This window comes from Gossypium raimondii, chromosome 9, assembly GCF_025698545.1.
Source record: "Gossypium raimondii isolate GPD5lz chromosome 9, ASM2569854v1, whole genome shotgun sequence".
Lineage (NCBI taxonomy): Eukaryota > Viridiplantae > Streptophyta > Magnoliopsida > Malvales > Malvaceae > Gossypium > Gossypium raimondii.
The window spans coordinates 36236334-36252696 of record NC_068573.1 but is presented as its reverse complement, the minus strand read 5'-3'; the positions used below and the strand labels follow the sequence as shown (position 1 = coordinate 36252696).

General features: G+C 35.2%; 1 protein-coding gene across 3 annotated transcripts; it reads right to left on the bottom strand.

Annotated features, from left to right (window-relative positions):
- Position 1: 1 nt before the first annotated feature.
- LOC105799332 (stomatal closure-related actin-binding protein 1) lies at positions 2-14589 on the bottom strand. Of its 3 annotated transcripts, none has more exons than XM_052621030.1 (13): positions 14390-14584; positions 13649-13947; positions 13074-13202; positions 12236-12328; positions 10812-10952; positions 10478-10546; positions 3923-4006; positions 2911-3091; positions 2316-2447; positions 2146-2204; positions 1110-1244; positions 465-614; positions 2-391 (listed from the first exon to the last, which is right to left on the bottom strand). In XM_052621030.1, exons 2-13 carry the CDS (start codon positions 13928-13930, stop codon positions 347-349), a joined length of 1500 nt encoding a protein of 499 aa, XP_052476990.1. In that variant the 5' UTR covers positions 13931-13947; positions 14390-14584; the 3' UTR covers positions 2-346. The 3 variants fall into 3 exon arrangements, with proteins under 3 accessions (XP_052476990.1, XP_012485292.1, XP_052476991.1); XM_012629838.2 differs by having other exon boundaries at positions 2331-2447; positions 14390-14583; XM_052621031.1 differs by lacking the exons at positions 2-391; positions 465-614 and having other exon boundaries at positions 1190-1941; positions 2123-2204; positions 14390-14589.
- Between the last annotated feature and the right edge of the window lie 1774 nt (positions 14590-16363).

Here is a 16363-nt window from a genome sequence, read left to right as displayed (position 1 = left end):
ATTACCAAAAACCCATGACCGCTCCTTTTGCATAAACCGTTCCATAAATAGATATGGCTCCACAATGAAATCTTCCAAGTGTAGGTATGGATGTGTTACATTAGTACAATAATAATTTAAAAAAGAAAAAATCAATAACAAAAACAAACACCAAGCAATGCCTCCGTGTTGGGACAGGACAATGGCAAAGACACAAGGACAAAAGAATGGTGAAAACCGAATACAGAATAAAACAATGATGTCATGACCTACCATTACATACAAACTTAATGATACATAATGAAAAAACAAACTCACTCAACATAATTACAATGAATTAGCAAAACAGAACCGTAAGCAAGTCTATTTAGGTTCCTAAAGAAGCTCTGTCGTCAGGGCCGGCAAGCATGATCTGGCATTTTCAAAAATATAAATATGAAAAATAAATCATTTAATCAGAATTTGGAAAACCACTTAAAACTTACATTGCAGTCAAAAGCAAATCTCCTGGCAAGCATGATGGCTGCATTCCTGTCTCTCTCTGATTCAAATGCTAATACGACTGAAAACTCTTTCTTTGCTTGCCAAAACAAAGCCTGTGCAGCTGCATTTCCGCCCCCTCTAACTCCACATAGCTAAACCATATATAAGCAAAACGTGTTATGAAACAAAACATTGTTCGCACATGGGATATGTATGTATATGAATATCAGAAATATCATGTTTCCCATCAGTTTGTTAATTATTCGTACCAAATGTGGTTTTTAGCTATGTTACTCGAGACTCTTCATTTTCTGTCCGACATTCTTGTCCGGAACATTCGAGCATACTTATGAGATATGTTCTTCCAAATATATGGAAAACTTAGAAGAATTGAGCATAACCATGTCAGACACATATCCATATTTGACACTCACTCCCGAGTCCGGCAACATAGGTTTTTTTGTACTCCTTTCAGTGCCTGACAACAATTTATTCTAAAAAAATAATACTCAAAAGCAAGGAACAATTTGAAGGTTATATGCAGAACTGTCCCCAAACTACAAAACTTCTCTTCGTTTTCACCTTTACTGTTAGAGAAAACATCAAAACATCTTTTCACTGCTGATAAAATTAACAAGCCTTAGTACCTGCATTAAGCCGGAATAATATTCTTTAGCAATTGTCGCCTTTCCTTTACATAGCTTCATCCTCATCTTTCCCACATGTAGTACATGAATAGATTCTGATGGTTGATCTACACCATTCATTTGGGTAACAACTACCTATAAAATATAAAAATATAATGATATATTAGAAGCCAATATAAAGGAATAAGTGGTTAATATCTATATAAAAGATATAATAAACATATTCGTTATCCATTCATTCCAGGAACAGCTACCTATAAAATGAACAAATATTAGAAGCAAAAACAATGGAATAAATGGCTAATTTTCAGCTAATACAAGTAAATATTTGCATGTATGCAACTGCACCCCAAACCGGTGAAAAACTGATGAGATGAAAATAAGTCAATTAATTATGTGAAAAGCTTTAAAACCTTTTCAGCATGTCATTTTCCCAAAACAGATGCAGAGAGATGCTGATATAACAGGAGCTAGGAGAATTGTAGAGACTAAAAGGTCATTGAGTAGTAGGGTCAACAACAAGCAAGTTTGGGTTTATTGGTAACCAAGCAACCAACACTTGCATCTGAGAATGATGTTGGACGGGAAGTTCTGCTTGGGGCAGGAGCTCTAAATTCAACACTACTTCTCTACAAGTTTAAGGCTTTAAGGTCTTGAGGGATTGTTTAAAATTCTCACAAGGATAACAGACGTTTAGATCTTCAATGCTCTAATGAGCTGCAGCAACAGGAGAGATTATTCACAGAACAAGTGGTATACGAAGAACAAATAAACAGACAAGAGGTCATTTTCCTAAGGAACCACTGCTAGAAAGATAAAAATTGCATTGTATCTTAAAACTCAAGTTTAAGGTGGAAACTCATTCTGCTCTGGAAAATAAATAAAAAGTTCACTAAAAATAGGACTAGCTAAATAATTTTATAAATCAATAGAAAGATGCAACAATCAAATCTTATTTGAAGTACCTAAAACAAATAAAGGCTAAGACAATTCATATAGCCAAGTAAGGATACTGTTTTGAAGCAGGACAACATACATTGAATTCAACATCATGTTTCCGCACAAGTGCCTCCACATAGTTCCCCAAACCAGCAGCTGCTCTCACAAACAAAGAACACAAGTTACAAATCTCAAGAAATAATGAGATAAAAACTTCAAAAATGTATAAATAAATAAAAGTAGGTATAAGGATTTAAAATCACACACACACGCGCAGTAAACCTGGATCAATAGCACCAGTAGTTGTTAACATGATTAGCTGACCATCATAAATAATCTCAACCTGCAGGATTCGACCAACATCAAAAGGCTCTGGAGCATAAACTGATTTATGGGCACCTGGGGAAAGCAAGGTAGACAAATATATCAGATCCAAAAAGGAAAAACACCGTTCTATTGACCATAAGAGTCAGGATTAGCATCTTGATCTCAATAATGCTTATTTTATTAATGTTTTCTCTGTAGCTTACTAAAACTATTTTGTTATGGTAACTAGGGGAAAACATAAGTTAACCGACCAATTTGATTTAGGAGGTTTTGGCGGTTAAATCAGTTGTAGGGTCAATTTATTTGGCTATGTCGGTCAATCATTGATTATCAAATTTCATAACCGGATCGACTAACTTAAAATTTAATGTTTTTAATTATATTTATAAATTATAATATACAAGTTACGTTGGTTAAGTCACTTAAATATATTTATTTTTCATTATTTAAAATATATATTCTATAATATTTTAAATAAGTCAATTAACCGACTTAACTGACCGAACCAACCGATATAATCAATGGCCATCTTTACCTGATATAAGCTCCTTTTTGCCACCTTCAGATGAGATACGATACCACTGAATTGCACATTTGGAAAGTTCTGGAGCAATATCAGAACAAGGTTTAATCCGCAAATATGAACCTAAAACTTCAGCACCATCCAGTTCATACAAGTGAGATAAATTTTCCTTGACTCTCTTGCTTCTTGCTAGCTGCAAAAATTAGTTAAGGAAAGCAGAAGGTTAAAGAAGTTAATGATTAAAGAAAGAATGGAACACAGTTATATGTACCAGTCAGTTCCACATAAATGCCTAATAAAAATTAGAAAATAAATGTAACAGGAGTTAATAACATCCTTCAGAAAGAATACCAGTATAGCACTGCAAAGTGGGAAAAAGAAATGATAAGTACCACCCTTTTTCTACTTAATTGGTATTATGGTTTAACGATCTCGTTAACTTAGAAGCTGATTATCTGGGGGAAAGCCTACTAGGGATGATGTCCATTTAGATAGCACAAAACTTTACGATCATGTGTATGGAAATTTGAAACAGATTCTTTCAAAAAGAAAATTATGTGGTCTTTCTTTGCTGTTAAGCTAATTGAGGGTCTTATTTAAGCAGTAGAGAGCATACTATTCACTGATTCAGTCTTATTTTACGTTTTTTAGGAATAGAGGTATAGACATCTAAGTTTGTCCATGCATTTGACATCAGAACCCAAACATATGAGGGCCTCATTATGCTGAAACCAGAGAATTACAGGTCAATGTATTATCCCAAAGATCATTGACCTCCCTAACTTTTCAGTTTCAGAAGAAGTTCCTTCAACAAAGCAAATACCAACACAGTAAAGGAATAGAAAGTGAGAAGGAAATGAAAATTTTGTGGCTCAACATGGCACCATAGAAAATATATATACCTTTCTTAGGAAGAACCAAGAATAATCTAAAAACCTATGACCATTCATTCAACTATCACAAATAGAATGGCTGAAAGAAACTGATCAACAAGATCCACATGATAAAAGGTAAAAAGACTAACCTCTTTCTGAAGCAGTAGAGAATGCTTAGACTTCTCTGCAAGTTGAACCCTTAATGCACGAAGCTCATGTTCCATATCCATTACCTGAAAATTGTTATTGGTTTAACTCATCCAGTATTTCAACTAAAAATGATTTGAAACAAGTACATCTAGCAGAAATGGTGTCAATTTGATTTGTCATGCTGCAAGTCAGACATACTTCAGAGGAGCATTTTCCATACACCAATACAATAGACTTGATAGGATTTGCTTTTTGTGCAAACCTCCTTAAAATTAAACATGCCTATCCATAGCTTGATTCATTTTGCAGCCAAAGCCAAGCTATCATTCAATTAGAGAGCTCTATGGGAGAAACAAAACAAAAAACTTAAAGAATGCAACATTTCAACACAAATTCTCATGAGCATATACCCAAAGGTTACTCTAAGAATCTGCTCTGCTCTGTCCTCATAAGTCAGACTTCAAAACATATGTCAAATTATAATTGAATTGTTTAACATAATGCATCCCACTCCATGATTTCTTCACCTATGTCTAGAGGAATGCCAAAGGAAAAATAACCAAGTGGATGCCATAATGATTATTTTCATGTTTAGAAGAACAATTTTCATCACTAGCAGGTCCAATCCTTTTCAATTCAGGGATGAAGAAGAGAGAGCAATGGCAATAATAAGACTTGCCATTCGGTAATCACATCTATAAAAACTATACTTGCTTCATTTTTTTTAAGAATTATGTTCATCATTGCTGAAACTTAAATATAATGGTTGGACCATTTCCTATATGCTTAAGCTTTTAGGACTATCATCACCTTATTTAACATGGTATTAGACCCAAGGCATGATCTATTCTTCCTGCATAACCCCATGTGGGGTCAACCACCCTTTGTGAGGTTGTCCACGTATAGGCCCTTGTTGAGAAACACATAAAGGGGAGTGTTATTTGGTATTATATCACATCTAATAAATCTCGGGTTTCTTGTGACCTTATATCCAAGTTGAGCCCCTCACCTATTGGCAATTGGTTTTAGGTTGGATGCTTAACAATCACACAAAAAACTTTCCTTTTTCTTTTATTTCTTCAATTCAAGAGCAGGAGAGGACCATGGTCATATTAATACTTGCCTTTGGAAATCATATTTTAAATGACAACGAGCGACAACAAAAGCGTAAAAACACTCGGAGGAAAAATTACATTATATTACTCTGCTTTAGTTTACAACTTTATAAAGAGAAAATAATCATTTTAAAGGAAATAAATCCTAATCCCTAAGAATCAAGAATTGATATCGTAATTTCCTAAGAATCGATGGCGAGATTAGTTTCTATTTACAAGAGATCTGTGATTTCTATCCTTAATTATAGGGATTCCAATACCATCGATTTCTATCCTTAATTATAGGATTCCAACACTCCCCTCAAGTTGGAGTGTAGATGTTAATCAAACCCGACTTGCCACTAAGTTCTTCAAACATGTTTCATTCAAACTTTTGGTTAACATGTCCGCAACTTGTTGTCTAGTAGGTAGGTAGATGATGCATACTTCTCCGAGTGTACTTTTTCTTTTATAAAGTGACGATCTATTTCCACATGTTTGGTCCGATCATGATGCACAGATTATGTGCTATGCTGACAGCACTGGTTGTCACAAAGACATCTTCATAGGTCCAGTAAAGGCACTTTTAGTTCTCCCATAAGTCTTTGTATCCAAACTCCTTCGCATATACCATGAGATAGTGCTCGATACTCGCCTCTGCCTTCTGCGTGCTACCACAGATTGTTTTTGCTCCTCCACGTCACGAGATTACCCCAAACATAACTACAATAGCCGCTTGTAGGCGTCTATCATTAATGTAACACCTTGATCTGCATCGATGTAGACTTCCACGCTTGGTTGATAGTCTTCTTAAAGTCTGAGCCTTTACCAGAGTTCCTTTTAGGTATCTTAGTATTCTATATGCGACTTCCGTGCTTCTCCCTCGGGCATGCATATCTTGGCTAATAACACTCACATCAAGGCTATGTGCGGACGGGTGTGAGATAGGTAGATGAGCCTTCCTACTAGACGTTGATATCTCCCCGTCGATTTCTTCTCCATCCTCATTAGTTCCCAATTTGAGGTTAAACTCCATAGGAGTTTAACCGGTTTGTTGCCCATGAAACCAACTTCCGACAAGAGATCAAGAACATATTTCCTTTGGGAAATGAAGATACCTTTTTTCGACCTTGCTACCTCCATACCAAGAAAATATTTAAGACTCCCCAAGTCTTTAAGTTCAAACTCTGTACCAAGAAATTTTTTCAATCTCAAAATTTCGCTCGAGTCATTTCCTGTTATTATTATATCGTCAACATAAACGATAAGGATGCAGCATTTACCCTCTTCCGAGTGCTTGTAGAACATGGTGTGGTCTGCCTGTCCTTGAATGTAATTTCTGCTAGTCATAGCTTTTGCAAATCGGCTGAACCACGCTCGTGGAGATTGTTTCAGCCCATACAAGGACTTCTTCAACTTACACACTTGGTCCTTGTTTTCTTCAAACCCTGGTGGGAAATCCATATACACCTCCTCATTTAATTCCCCGTTGAGAAAAGCATTTTTTACATCCAATTGAGTCAAGTGCCAATCAAGGTTGGCAGCAAGAGATAGCAGGACCGAATGGTGTTTAGCTTGGCAATCGGTGCAAGCGTCTCGTTGTAGTCGAGACCATAAGTTTGGGTGAATCCCTTAGCCACAAGTCGAGCTTTGTATCGGTCAATACTACCATCGGGTTTAAATTTCGTAGTGAAAATCCATTTGCACCCTACGGTTTTTTTTCCTTTAGGCGATCCGAGACTTCCCATGTTTCATTGTTTTGAGGGCCTTCATTTCTTCCATCACGGCTTGTCTCCACTCGGTGATTCAAGAGCCTCTTCTATATTTTTGGAATTTTTACGAATCAACATTAGTCACAAAAGCTTTGTAAGACTTAGATAAATTTCCATAGGATACAAACCAGAAATAGGATGTTGAGTGCGACTCCTTGTACCCTTTCGAACTGCAATTGGAAGATAGATGGATGGTGACGGAGGTGGGACTTACCTTGAGCAGTCCTCGGTTGGAGATGTAATTGGCACCGCTCTATCGGTTTGGAGAACGATTCCGTCGGAGTAAACTCAGTATTCTTGTTTTCCTTGATCAAGTGGTCATTGTACTTGGTGGAGGTATTGTCATTGGGAAGGACGGTGTTAAATTCTTGTCAGATAGGGAAACAACTAAATTTGGGATAGTAGTAGTAGGATCAAAGCGGTATAATGAGGAGAGTATTAAGGTCTCATCTTCATTAAAATCTCCCCAAGATGAGATCTTGCAAAGTATGGTTCATTTTCAAAGAAGGTAACATCTCGAGAGACAAACATTCGCGCAATGTTGGTGAGTAACACTTATAGCCTTTTGTGTAGGGAATATCCAATGAAGATACGGTGTGGGCTCGAGGATCAAGTTTGGATTGATTTGGTTGATGGTTATGGACAAAAGCTTTCTGATAGAATATTTTGGTGGAAGATTAGGGACATGAAATAGAGGAAGGCCTTTAAAAGAGTATTTAGAGGTGTTTGGAAATTGAGGATCTTTGATGGCATTCGGTTTATGAGATAGCAGCGATGGAATGACTTCTCCCACAAGTATTTTGGAACATTCATAGTGAACATTATGGCTCGAGCCACATCAAGAAGATGACGATTTTCCTCTCAAAGATCCCGTTTTGTTGAGGAGTGTCGGGACAAGAGCTTTGGTGTATAATGCCTTGGTCGAAAGGTATGGACTTAAGACGAGTTGAAGTATTCTCTCCCATTGTCGATCGGAGGTATGTATGGTAGAGTTGAATTGGGTTCGAACCATTGAGTGAAAATTTTGGAATACTTTGGGTGTTTGATTTTTCTTTGAGTAGATAGACCCAATGAGACCCTAGTATGATCATCAATGAATGTTATAAACCATCTAGCCCTGTAATATTTTTCACTCACTGGCTCCCCATAGGTCACTATGGATTAACGAAAAAGGTTGGGACCGAATATGTGGTTTTAATGGGTATGGCACACGGGTATGTTTAGATAATTGGCAAATTTCACACTTCAAGGAATTAATACTTTTATTTGAAATAACAATGGAAGATGTTTTTCAAATACACAAAGTTTGGATGTCCTAACCTACGGTGCCATAACATAATAGTGTCCTCTTTTGCGATGGATAGAGCCAATCCCCTTGTGTCTTGTTTTTATTCCAAATATATAGTCCATCATCAACTTTAGCAAGCCAATCATCCTCCCGATTTACATTCTGTATCACACAACCAATTGCGAAAATTCAGCAAGAACTTTTTCATCCTTAGTAAGTTTACTAATTGAAAGTAAATTACGGACAAGTTTGGAACATGTAGGACTTTATCGAGAGAAAATTCTCCATCATTTGTACTTCTCCTATTCCATACGGTGAGTAAGAACTGTCGACTATGCGGATTCGGGATTTGTTATGACAAGGAGTGTAGGTGTGAAACAACGTGGAGTCACCTGTCATGTGATCAGAGGCGCCCGAATCGAGTATCCAAGGAGATTGATTATTAGATTCAAAAGCAATGTTGAGGGCAGTACCTTGAGTTGCTAGAGATCCATGAGTAGTGGGAGTACCAAGTATCTTATGGAGAGTCTCAAGTCGTGTTTTGTTAGCGAACATCAAGAACATCATCGCGATAGTGGAGGATAACATGGCAGTCTTATTATCCTTCTGTTTTTTTTCAGGATAGCCATGGAGTTTGAAGCATTTTTCTTTTGTATGACCAACACGATTGCAGTGACTACACCATGGTCTTGTTGATCCAGAATCATTTCCAGCACGTTTTTGTGGCTGTGGACCTTTGGAGATGAGAGCGAGAGGTTTGATGGGGCGATTAGAAATTGGAGTCATAGGTTTAGGTTCCTTTGAATCTCCCATCATGACAAGACGACGCTTTTCTTCTCTTCTAACTTCGCAAATGCTTCACCGATCGTTGGAAGAGGTGATCTACCTGAATCGACCACAGACCTCATCTAACTCACGGTTCGATCCGCTAAAAACTCATAAAGACGTTCATTGTTGAGATGGACCATAAACCTGTTGTGTTCTAAGCCTTCACCCCAATCTGCCTCATAATACATATCCAGTTCTTGCCACAAAATTTTCAAATTGTTATAGTAGTGAGTTACCTCGAGTGTTCCTTGTCGGATGTCCTTTAACTTAAGCTTGATTTCAAATACTTGGGAGGCGTTTCCAAGATCTGAGTAGTTTTCTTTGACTGCATCCCACATGTCTTTTGCAGTTTTGAAAAAAAGATAGGTGCGGCTTATATGGCCTTCCATTGAATTGATTAGCCAAGCCATTACAATTGAATTGTTGAGTTCCCAAGTGGCATAAGTAGGATCAGCCATGGTTGGTCGTGGGATTTCTCCATTGATGTACCCTAATTTGCCACGACCACGAATCACCATAAGAACCGATTGAGACCATTGCAAGAAGTTCTTCCCATTTAGCCGATGATTGGTGATTATAAGGGAGGAATTAATTTCACCTTGAGTGATTCCCTGATTGATATTCTGAGTTATTTGTGATGTCTCAGTTTCAGAGAAATTCTCATTGATATCACCCATTGGAGGACTAAACCACGAAAATTTTAGTAAGGAATTTAGAGAAAAAATAGGATCGAGTGAATCCTATAGCCACGATGCCATGTAAAAACACTCGGAGGAAAATTTACATTATATTGCTACTTGCTTTAGTTTACGACTTTATAAAGAGAAAATAATCATTTTAAAGGAAATAAATCCTAATCCCTAAGAATCGATAATTGATATCGTAATTTCCTAAGAATCAAGAATCGAGATTAGTTTCTATTTACAAGAGATCACAATGATTTCTATCCTTAATTATAGGGATTCCAATACCATCGATTTCTATCCTTAATTATAGGGATTCCAACAAAAACTACTCAAGTAATAGGGCACTTTACCTTATTCTAAGGGCCTAGATTTAAATTATACTTAAAAGATAAAAGATATTAGCATAAACCATGCACATGGCGACAAAAGACTTATTACATTTGTTGCTTTTTTTCACCCCTAATATGGTATACTTCTATCTTTATAGATGGATTTTTTACCTTAACAAAATCCGGAAGAAGACTTAACAGACTTAAGTCATTAATATGATTGGGGGCGTGAAACAGGTAAACAAGAAAACTCATTAACCCCCACAAGCTATCCTGACCTCAAGAGAGATGATAAAAGTACAATAATAATGTTCTCCATCTTTAAAACACATCAGAGCATATATTTTCTAACATCCTTGCACGTTATATAAGATTATGAGTTTGTAAGACTAAAAGATTGTGAATTACTACAGCAGACACATATAACTTGCATCATGCACAAAAGTAAACCAATTTTCATGGTTTAAAAAACTGAGGCAGCAGCATGCTATAAACCCAAAGTGACTTGAAATAGGTTAGAAGTTTTCAGAAAATAATAATAAGTATCTAAGATAAACCTTGCTTGGTTGGTGCAGCATTTTGATCCGTCTAGCCTCTTGAACCTCCTTCATTAGTTCTTCCAGGTCCTGAAATCCATGGAAAATATTTGTTCACAAACAAAAGACAAAAACATAGAAAAGAATTGCCACATTTAAAAACACATAGCAGAAACTGATATAATGAAGGAAATAGGCTCACAAGAGAATACTATAATATGAAATTTATATTAAGTGATAGCAAAACATATTTTCACAGTTAATGCAACGGGGAAAGAGAGGAGTGTAAATATAAAGCTAGATTCCTTTAGCAAATAGACTTTAATTTCAATAAACTGAATATTAAAACAAAAACCTGTTTGCCTGAAGCTCGAGACATTTGTTCTTTCTCCTGAAGGGCCTCTTCCACTCTCTGAACTGCTGCTCTAGCATTCTCAATTTCAGCACGAGCAAAAGCTCTTTCCTCATCGACAAGTTTTTTAGCATCTTCCGAAGCCTATTTCAAGACACAAGTATGCAAAGCAAAGCAGTAACAGAAGAATTAGTATGTTATATGCATCGAAGTATAAAAAGGGAATTAAGCAAATAACTCAAGGACCCAGCCAATGCAAGCTTAGATAATCTCAGATGTTATCAGAGCAGCATTCTTCAAAAACAATATAGGTAGTTCAGGTTCAAGGTTCTTTTCTTTCTTTAATTCTCAAAACACTTCTCTTAGAAAGCAAAGAAGTTAGGTGCATTAATTCTAATACAAAACTACATTTGAATAACTTAAACTGAAAAACAAAAATGAAACAATCTGAATACAGATAAAAACAAATAAATAGATATATTTTTGAGAAAATCGGGTGTCCTGAGAACAGTTCTCTTGAAATTGTTACATTGAAAAAACTTATGGTTTTGAGAACAAAAGATAGTTTCCAGAGACAAGAACTAAAAACAGTCGTTCTCCAGAAAACCTTGATAGAAGTATAAACATTTCAGAATTAGAAAGGAAGGTCTTTTCATTCCTTTCCTGGATGAGGGTTAATAATTAGGAAAGGGTGGCAAAGAAAAATAAATCTTGCCAGTCAAATCAGAAAGCAACAAACCAAGTATTCTACCACCATTGTATCAGTAAATGTTTATGACAACAATCAGAACAAGGTGAAACCAAATAGACAAATTTAAAAGGAGAGAAAATATTAAAGTTAAGGTGAGGATCATAAAGAATAGCTACAATAATAAGTTAAGGTGCACATTTAAAAAAAAAAAAACAATAGCAAGCAAAGCATTTTCTAAACTATTATTTTTATTCAAAATTTCAATATGATAGCCTCACACTCCATTTCCAAGATATAAATTCGTGAACTTGAGAGAACCATAATTTAATTGACATCATTCCAGCCAAAAAGATCAGTACTTCAACAAAGAAAAAGGTATTCTTCCACTAAACTATAATAACTAACCAAGAGGTGCCATACTTATTCACTATTCAGCTAAATTTCTCAACAACGGTACTTTAACATGAAATACCGAAAGCTCAAGAGAAAGACTGTCATAAATCACTGTCTTTGTTAGACAATACATTTATATTTTCTAAATGTTGATCAAAATTCAGCATCTCTCGTACCAAAAACACACTTATGAAGTACAACATGAATATGTAACAAATAATGCATTTGATTGTTAAGCATTTTCAGACATATTGATGCTACAATTATACATTCTAAACTAATTTAATATGAAATAAAGAAAAAGGATGGAAAAGCATCCAGCATTTATCATAAGTTATATTACCTGCTTCAGGAAAGTTGCTAGTTTCTTCACTTCTGTCTTTTCTTGAATCAACTCTCCTTCTCTTTGAGTAAGTTGAACTGCCAGAGCTTCGACCTGGAGAAGCAACCATATTTCAAAGGTTATTATAGCCTTACTGGAAAGTTTTCAGGCGATATACATTAACTAAGAAACCAAATAGATTGTTTTAGTATTAGATCAATCACACAAAGGGGATAGTGATAATCAGGGATGAAAAGAGAACATCTAAAGCGTTGAAGGATTTTTTTAATTTACTTTTTATTTATATCCATTTATCCCACCCAAGATGTTGCAAAAAAACATGCTTTCTCAAAGGTGATATATTTAAACAAGGCGACCAGCTTTCTCCTAGAAAAGAAGTTGGCTTCATATCTAACTATACTATAGATGATGACCGCAAAACTTAAAACATTTTCCACGCTATTTCTAAACCGAAACCCTTCTTTAATAGAAGACATCAATGGGTACGGCATATCATGTTTAACTGCTAATTAAACTCCAGACCTAGTACTTTCCCAATAATTACAAAGTGGCAAAACGTTTGGAAAATGTTGAGATGAATGATATTAGCATCATTGAACCTAGAAATTTCAACTGAAGCAACAAATCTGCAATCACACCCTTAAAGTTACAGCATTTTTTTCCCTAATATTTCACCATGAACATTATTTCTTACGCACCAAGACTAATAGCGAATACTAAAAAGTAGTAATGCATTTTAAATATTAGCATTTAACTTTCAAAATTATAATAAATAGGACTAGCATATCACTGATAGATCACAATTCAATAATAAAACGGCAAAACATAAAACATTAACCATGGCAATAGCTTCCTCTACATCATCCTTGTTTCTTCCAGCCACGCGTCCTTTTAAAGATTCGAGCGCATCTCTAAGCTTCTTCAAAAGGACATGTTTCTCCAGTGATGCTGCCTCTCTGAGTCTAGCCTGAATCCAATAAATGACTATAGTTTGTTCACATGACAATCTGTAGGGATTAAAAATTAATAATAGTCCCAATGCTTCTCAATTGTTAACAGAAACAGCAGACAAAAAGAGAAGAATGACTCGCATGAACAGACTTCGCAGAGAGCAACCTAGTTCTTCAAGCCAGTGATAATCCAAGAAGCATAAACAAATAATAGCCTATAAACCAAAATTTATCAACCAACTGATCGCTTAATGCGACTCAAGCAGAACATTGAGCTAACCTTTAAGCATTAGATTTAAACACAAACCAACTTATAAGTAGTCTCGAACAACCTATCTTCAATTCTTTGGATTCTTCATAAGGCACAAATAAGTCAATTTAAAGGTAGAAAATTTATACAAATGTCTTTAGCAATCTATCTAAGAAAACTGCAATAACTAAATTAACTTTGAAAGGATTTGACCTCTTCAGACAACTTAGCAGCAGCAGCTAACCCCTTCTCAAATTTATTAGCAAGGTCACGAACAGAGAGGCGATTCTGCTGCTCCAACAACAATGCAGTCTCACGTGCAACAATCTCCTTCATTGACAAAACTTTAGGATCTCCTTTGACATTCACAATATGATTATTTGCCCCAATTTTGTAATTGGGAAAACGACTTGAAGCAAATATTACATCAGCTGATACAGCTGGAAGTGCTTCCTTCTCCACAGTATCGCTAAAATTCCGACTTACCCTCGTCATTGTTCTGAATCTACACTCTGTTAGATCACCAAAGAAAGAACAAGTGTAATAAGATAGTTAAGAATGGAAAATTCATTATGAAAAATAAAGAATTGTTAACAGCTTAAACTAAAATGCAGGTCATTGCTAACCATCTATCTAATTAAGTGCCAAACATCTAACTAAACAAACCGATATCACTCGGATGATCTATAGTTTGGTAACTAAGCATAAATAATATACATTGATATTTCCATTAAGCTTCCTAACGTAATATATATAAAAAGTATAGAACCAAAAAAAAAAAAAAAACCAGGAATTATCTAAACTGTAACCAGAACAAAGCACTACATTAAACAAGCTCGAAGCAGGGGAAGAAGAACCAAAATAAAAAGAAAATGTCTAGTTACTGAAACCCTAAATTTAAGAAAAAAAAAGTTCGACGACAAAGGAAAAAAGAAAAAGAAAATTGGAACTTACAGATCATGGAAAAAGTGAAAAGAAAAACAGAGGAAATAGATTGCTGGATCAGCTTGCATGAAATGGAAGAAAAAATTTAGTATTGCCTACAGAAATTAATATAAATAGTAAAGCAGGAAAAGAAAAATAAAGAGAATATGCAGGGAGATTGGGAGAGTGAAGCTCTTTTATTTTTTATTTTTATAATATTATGCTGGTTGATGTTCTGCTTTTTTTTTTAAAGGTAAAGGCAAAAACAAGAAGAACATAGGAGCGAAAGGACAAACCCGCCCTTCCTCTTTTACTGTAATTTATTTATTTATCTTCAGAATTTTCGGGTACTCTTTTTTATAATTAAGGGAGGAGACTGTAATAATAATATTATTATTGAGTTATAATATTCTTTTCATTGAATTAAGAAATTTCGTTTTTTAATTACAAGTGATATATAAGAAAATATAATTATAAATAAATTATTAACCAAAACATATGAGATAAATTGTACATTAGAATTAAATCAAAATTAATCTAAATGTAAACTCACACATAAATAATAAAATAATTATATTTTGATGATTATGGACAAAATTCCCATTCGTTTTTCTTTTTTAATTTGCGAAAATATTTATTAATGGGTATGGACACTAGGGAGGATAAGTGTATTCTAAGCGTTTGCTCAAAATTTAAAACTCCTTTTAAATGGACCCCCGCCCGTGGAGTATAATAATAGAGGGAATGACAATGACCCATCAATTATTGTATTTCTTTTTATTTAATATTAGTCTTTTTTTTTAAATAAAAGAAGATGCACAAGTAAAAAATGGAAATATTTTAAAATATATAAAAGATTAATAAGTGGAAAATTTGTGAGAGATGACAGCTTTGCATGCCCAATAAACCACTTTTGATTGCATTCCAAGGTTTCATGCCAGACTTCATCTACCATAATACCAACCCCCACCGGAAATATCATCCGGCCAAAATTTTGAGAGTACAAAGTGAGCTCTTATATATATATATATATATATATATATATATAGGTCAAAGTTCTCCTCCAACATTGAAGTTGCTTGTGGAATCAATATAGACTCAAATAACTGTAATAGGCCAACTTCGATTTGATAAAAAATTTCATTCAACTCATAAGGTTTAAAAAGTGCTTAATGCTAAAAAATACGTGTGTATATATTTGACATATACTTAAAAGAGTGTATAAGGGGATGGCAGCAGTGAATCTTAATATCGACAGATGAACAACCGAGATCTTCGATTCCGTTAAAGATTGCGAAAGTTACAAAAAAAAAAAGTTAAGAATAAGGAGGATGGTGTGGATGATACTGTTTACTTAGTTATGGATGAAGCACCGGCTGAAAAGCTATCTTTTAAGGATAATTTGCTTTTAAATAGAGTTCTAGTTGAGAGTGATAATGCTTGGCCTGGAGCAGTGGGTTTTGAATTGGGGGAGGAGGATGTGGTGGTTGAGAATAAGGGCTCAATTCCGGAGATTCATTTTTCTGATAGAGTTCATAATCTTATTGATCGTAGCATGGGAAATGTAGAGATTGTGCGACTACTTGGAAGATCAATTGGGTTTAAAGCTTTAATGGGGTGAATTCAATCACTCTGGCAGCTAGCGGGTAGATTACAGCTTATTGGTTTGGATAATGAATATTTCCTAGTAAAGTTTTTCAATAAAAAGATTGCAAGAAAGTGCTCATGGAAGGACCATGGACGTTGTATGATAGTTATTTGACAGTCCAACCTTGGAGTAGGCACTTGTCCACTAAGGAACTATATCCTTCTCACGTTGTTGCCAGCGCTCCCTAACCGGTATTATACTAAGAGTATCTTTCGGGCAATTGCGAATGTTATTGGCAAGGTGATCAAAATCGACTATAATACGACTGAGGGGAAGAGGGGTCATTTTGCTCACCTTGCTGTAATAGTTTACCTGAGTAAGCCACTGTTGCCTTCACTTGGTATCAGACGATTTTT

Bases quoted from the DNA above. Each gene is read 5' to 3' on its own strand.
- LOC105799332 (XM_052621030.1), bottom strand. From the start codon at position 13,930: ATGACGAGGGTAAGTCGGAATTTTAGCGATACTGTGGAGAAGGAAGCA. The intron at 4,007-10,477 runs GTTTATCTTAGA...AACAATTTTCAG, and splicing joins TGCTGCACCAACCAAGCAAG to GTAATGGATATGGAACATGA. The intron at 2,205-2,315 runs GTGTGTGATTTT...TTGTGAGAGCAG, and splicing joins TCCAGGTTTACTGCGCGTGT to CTGCTGGTTTGGGGAACTAT.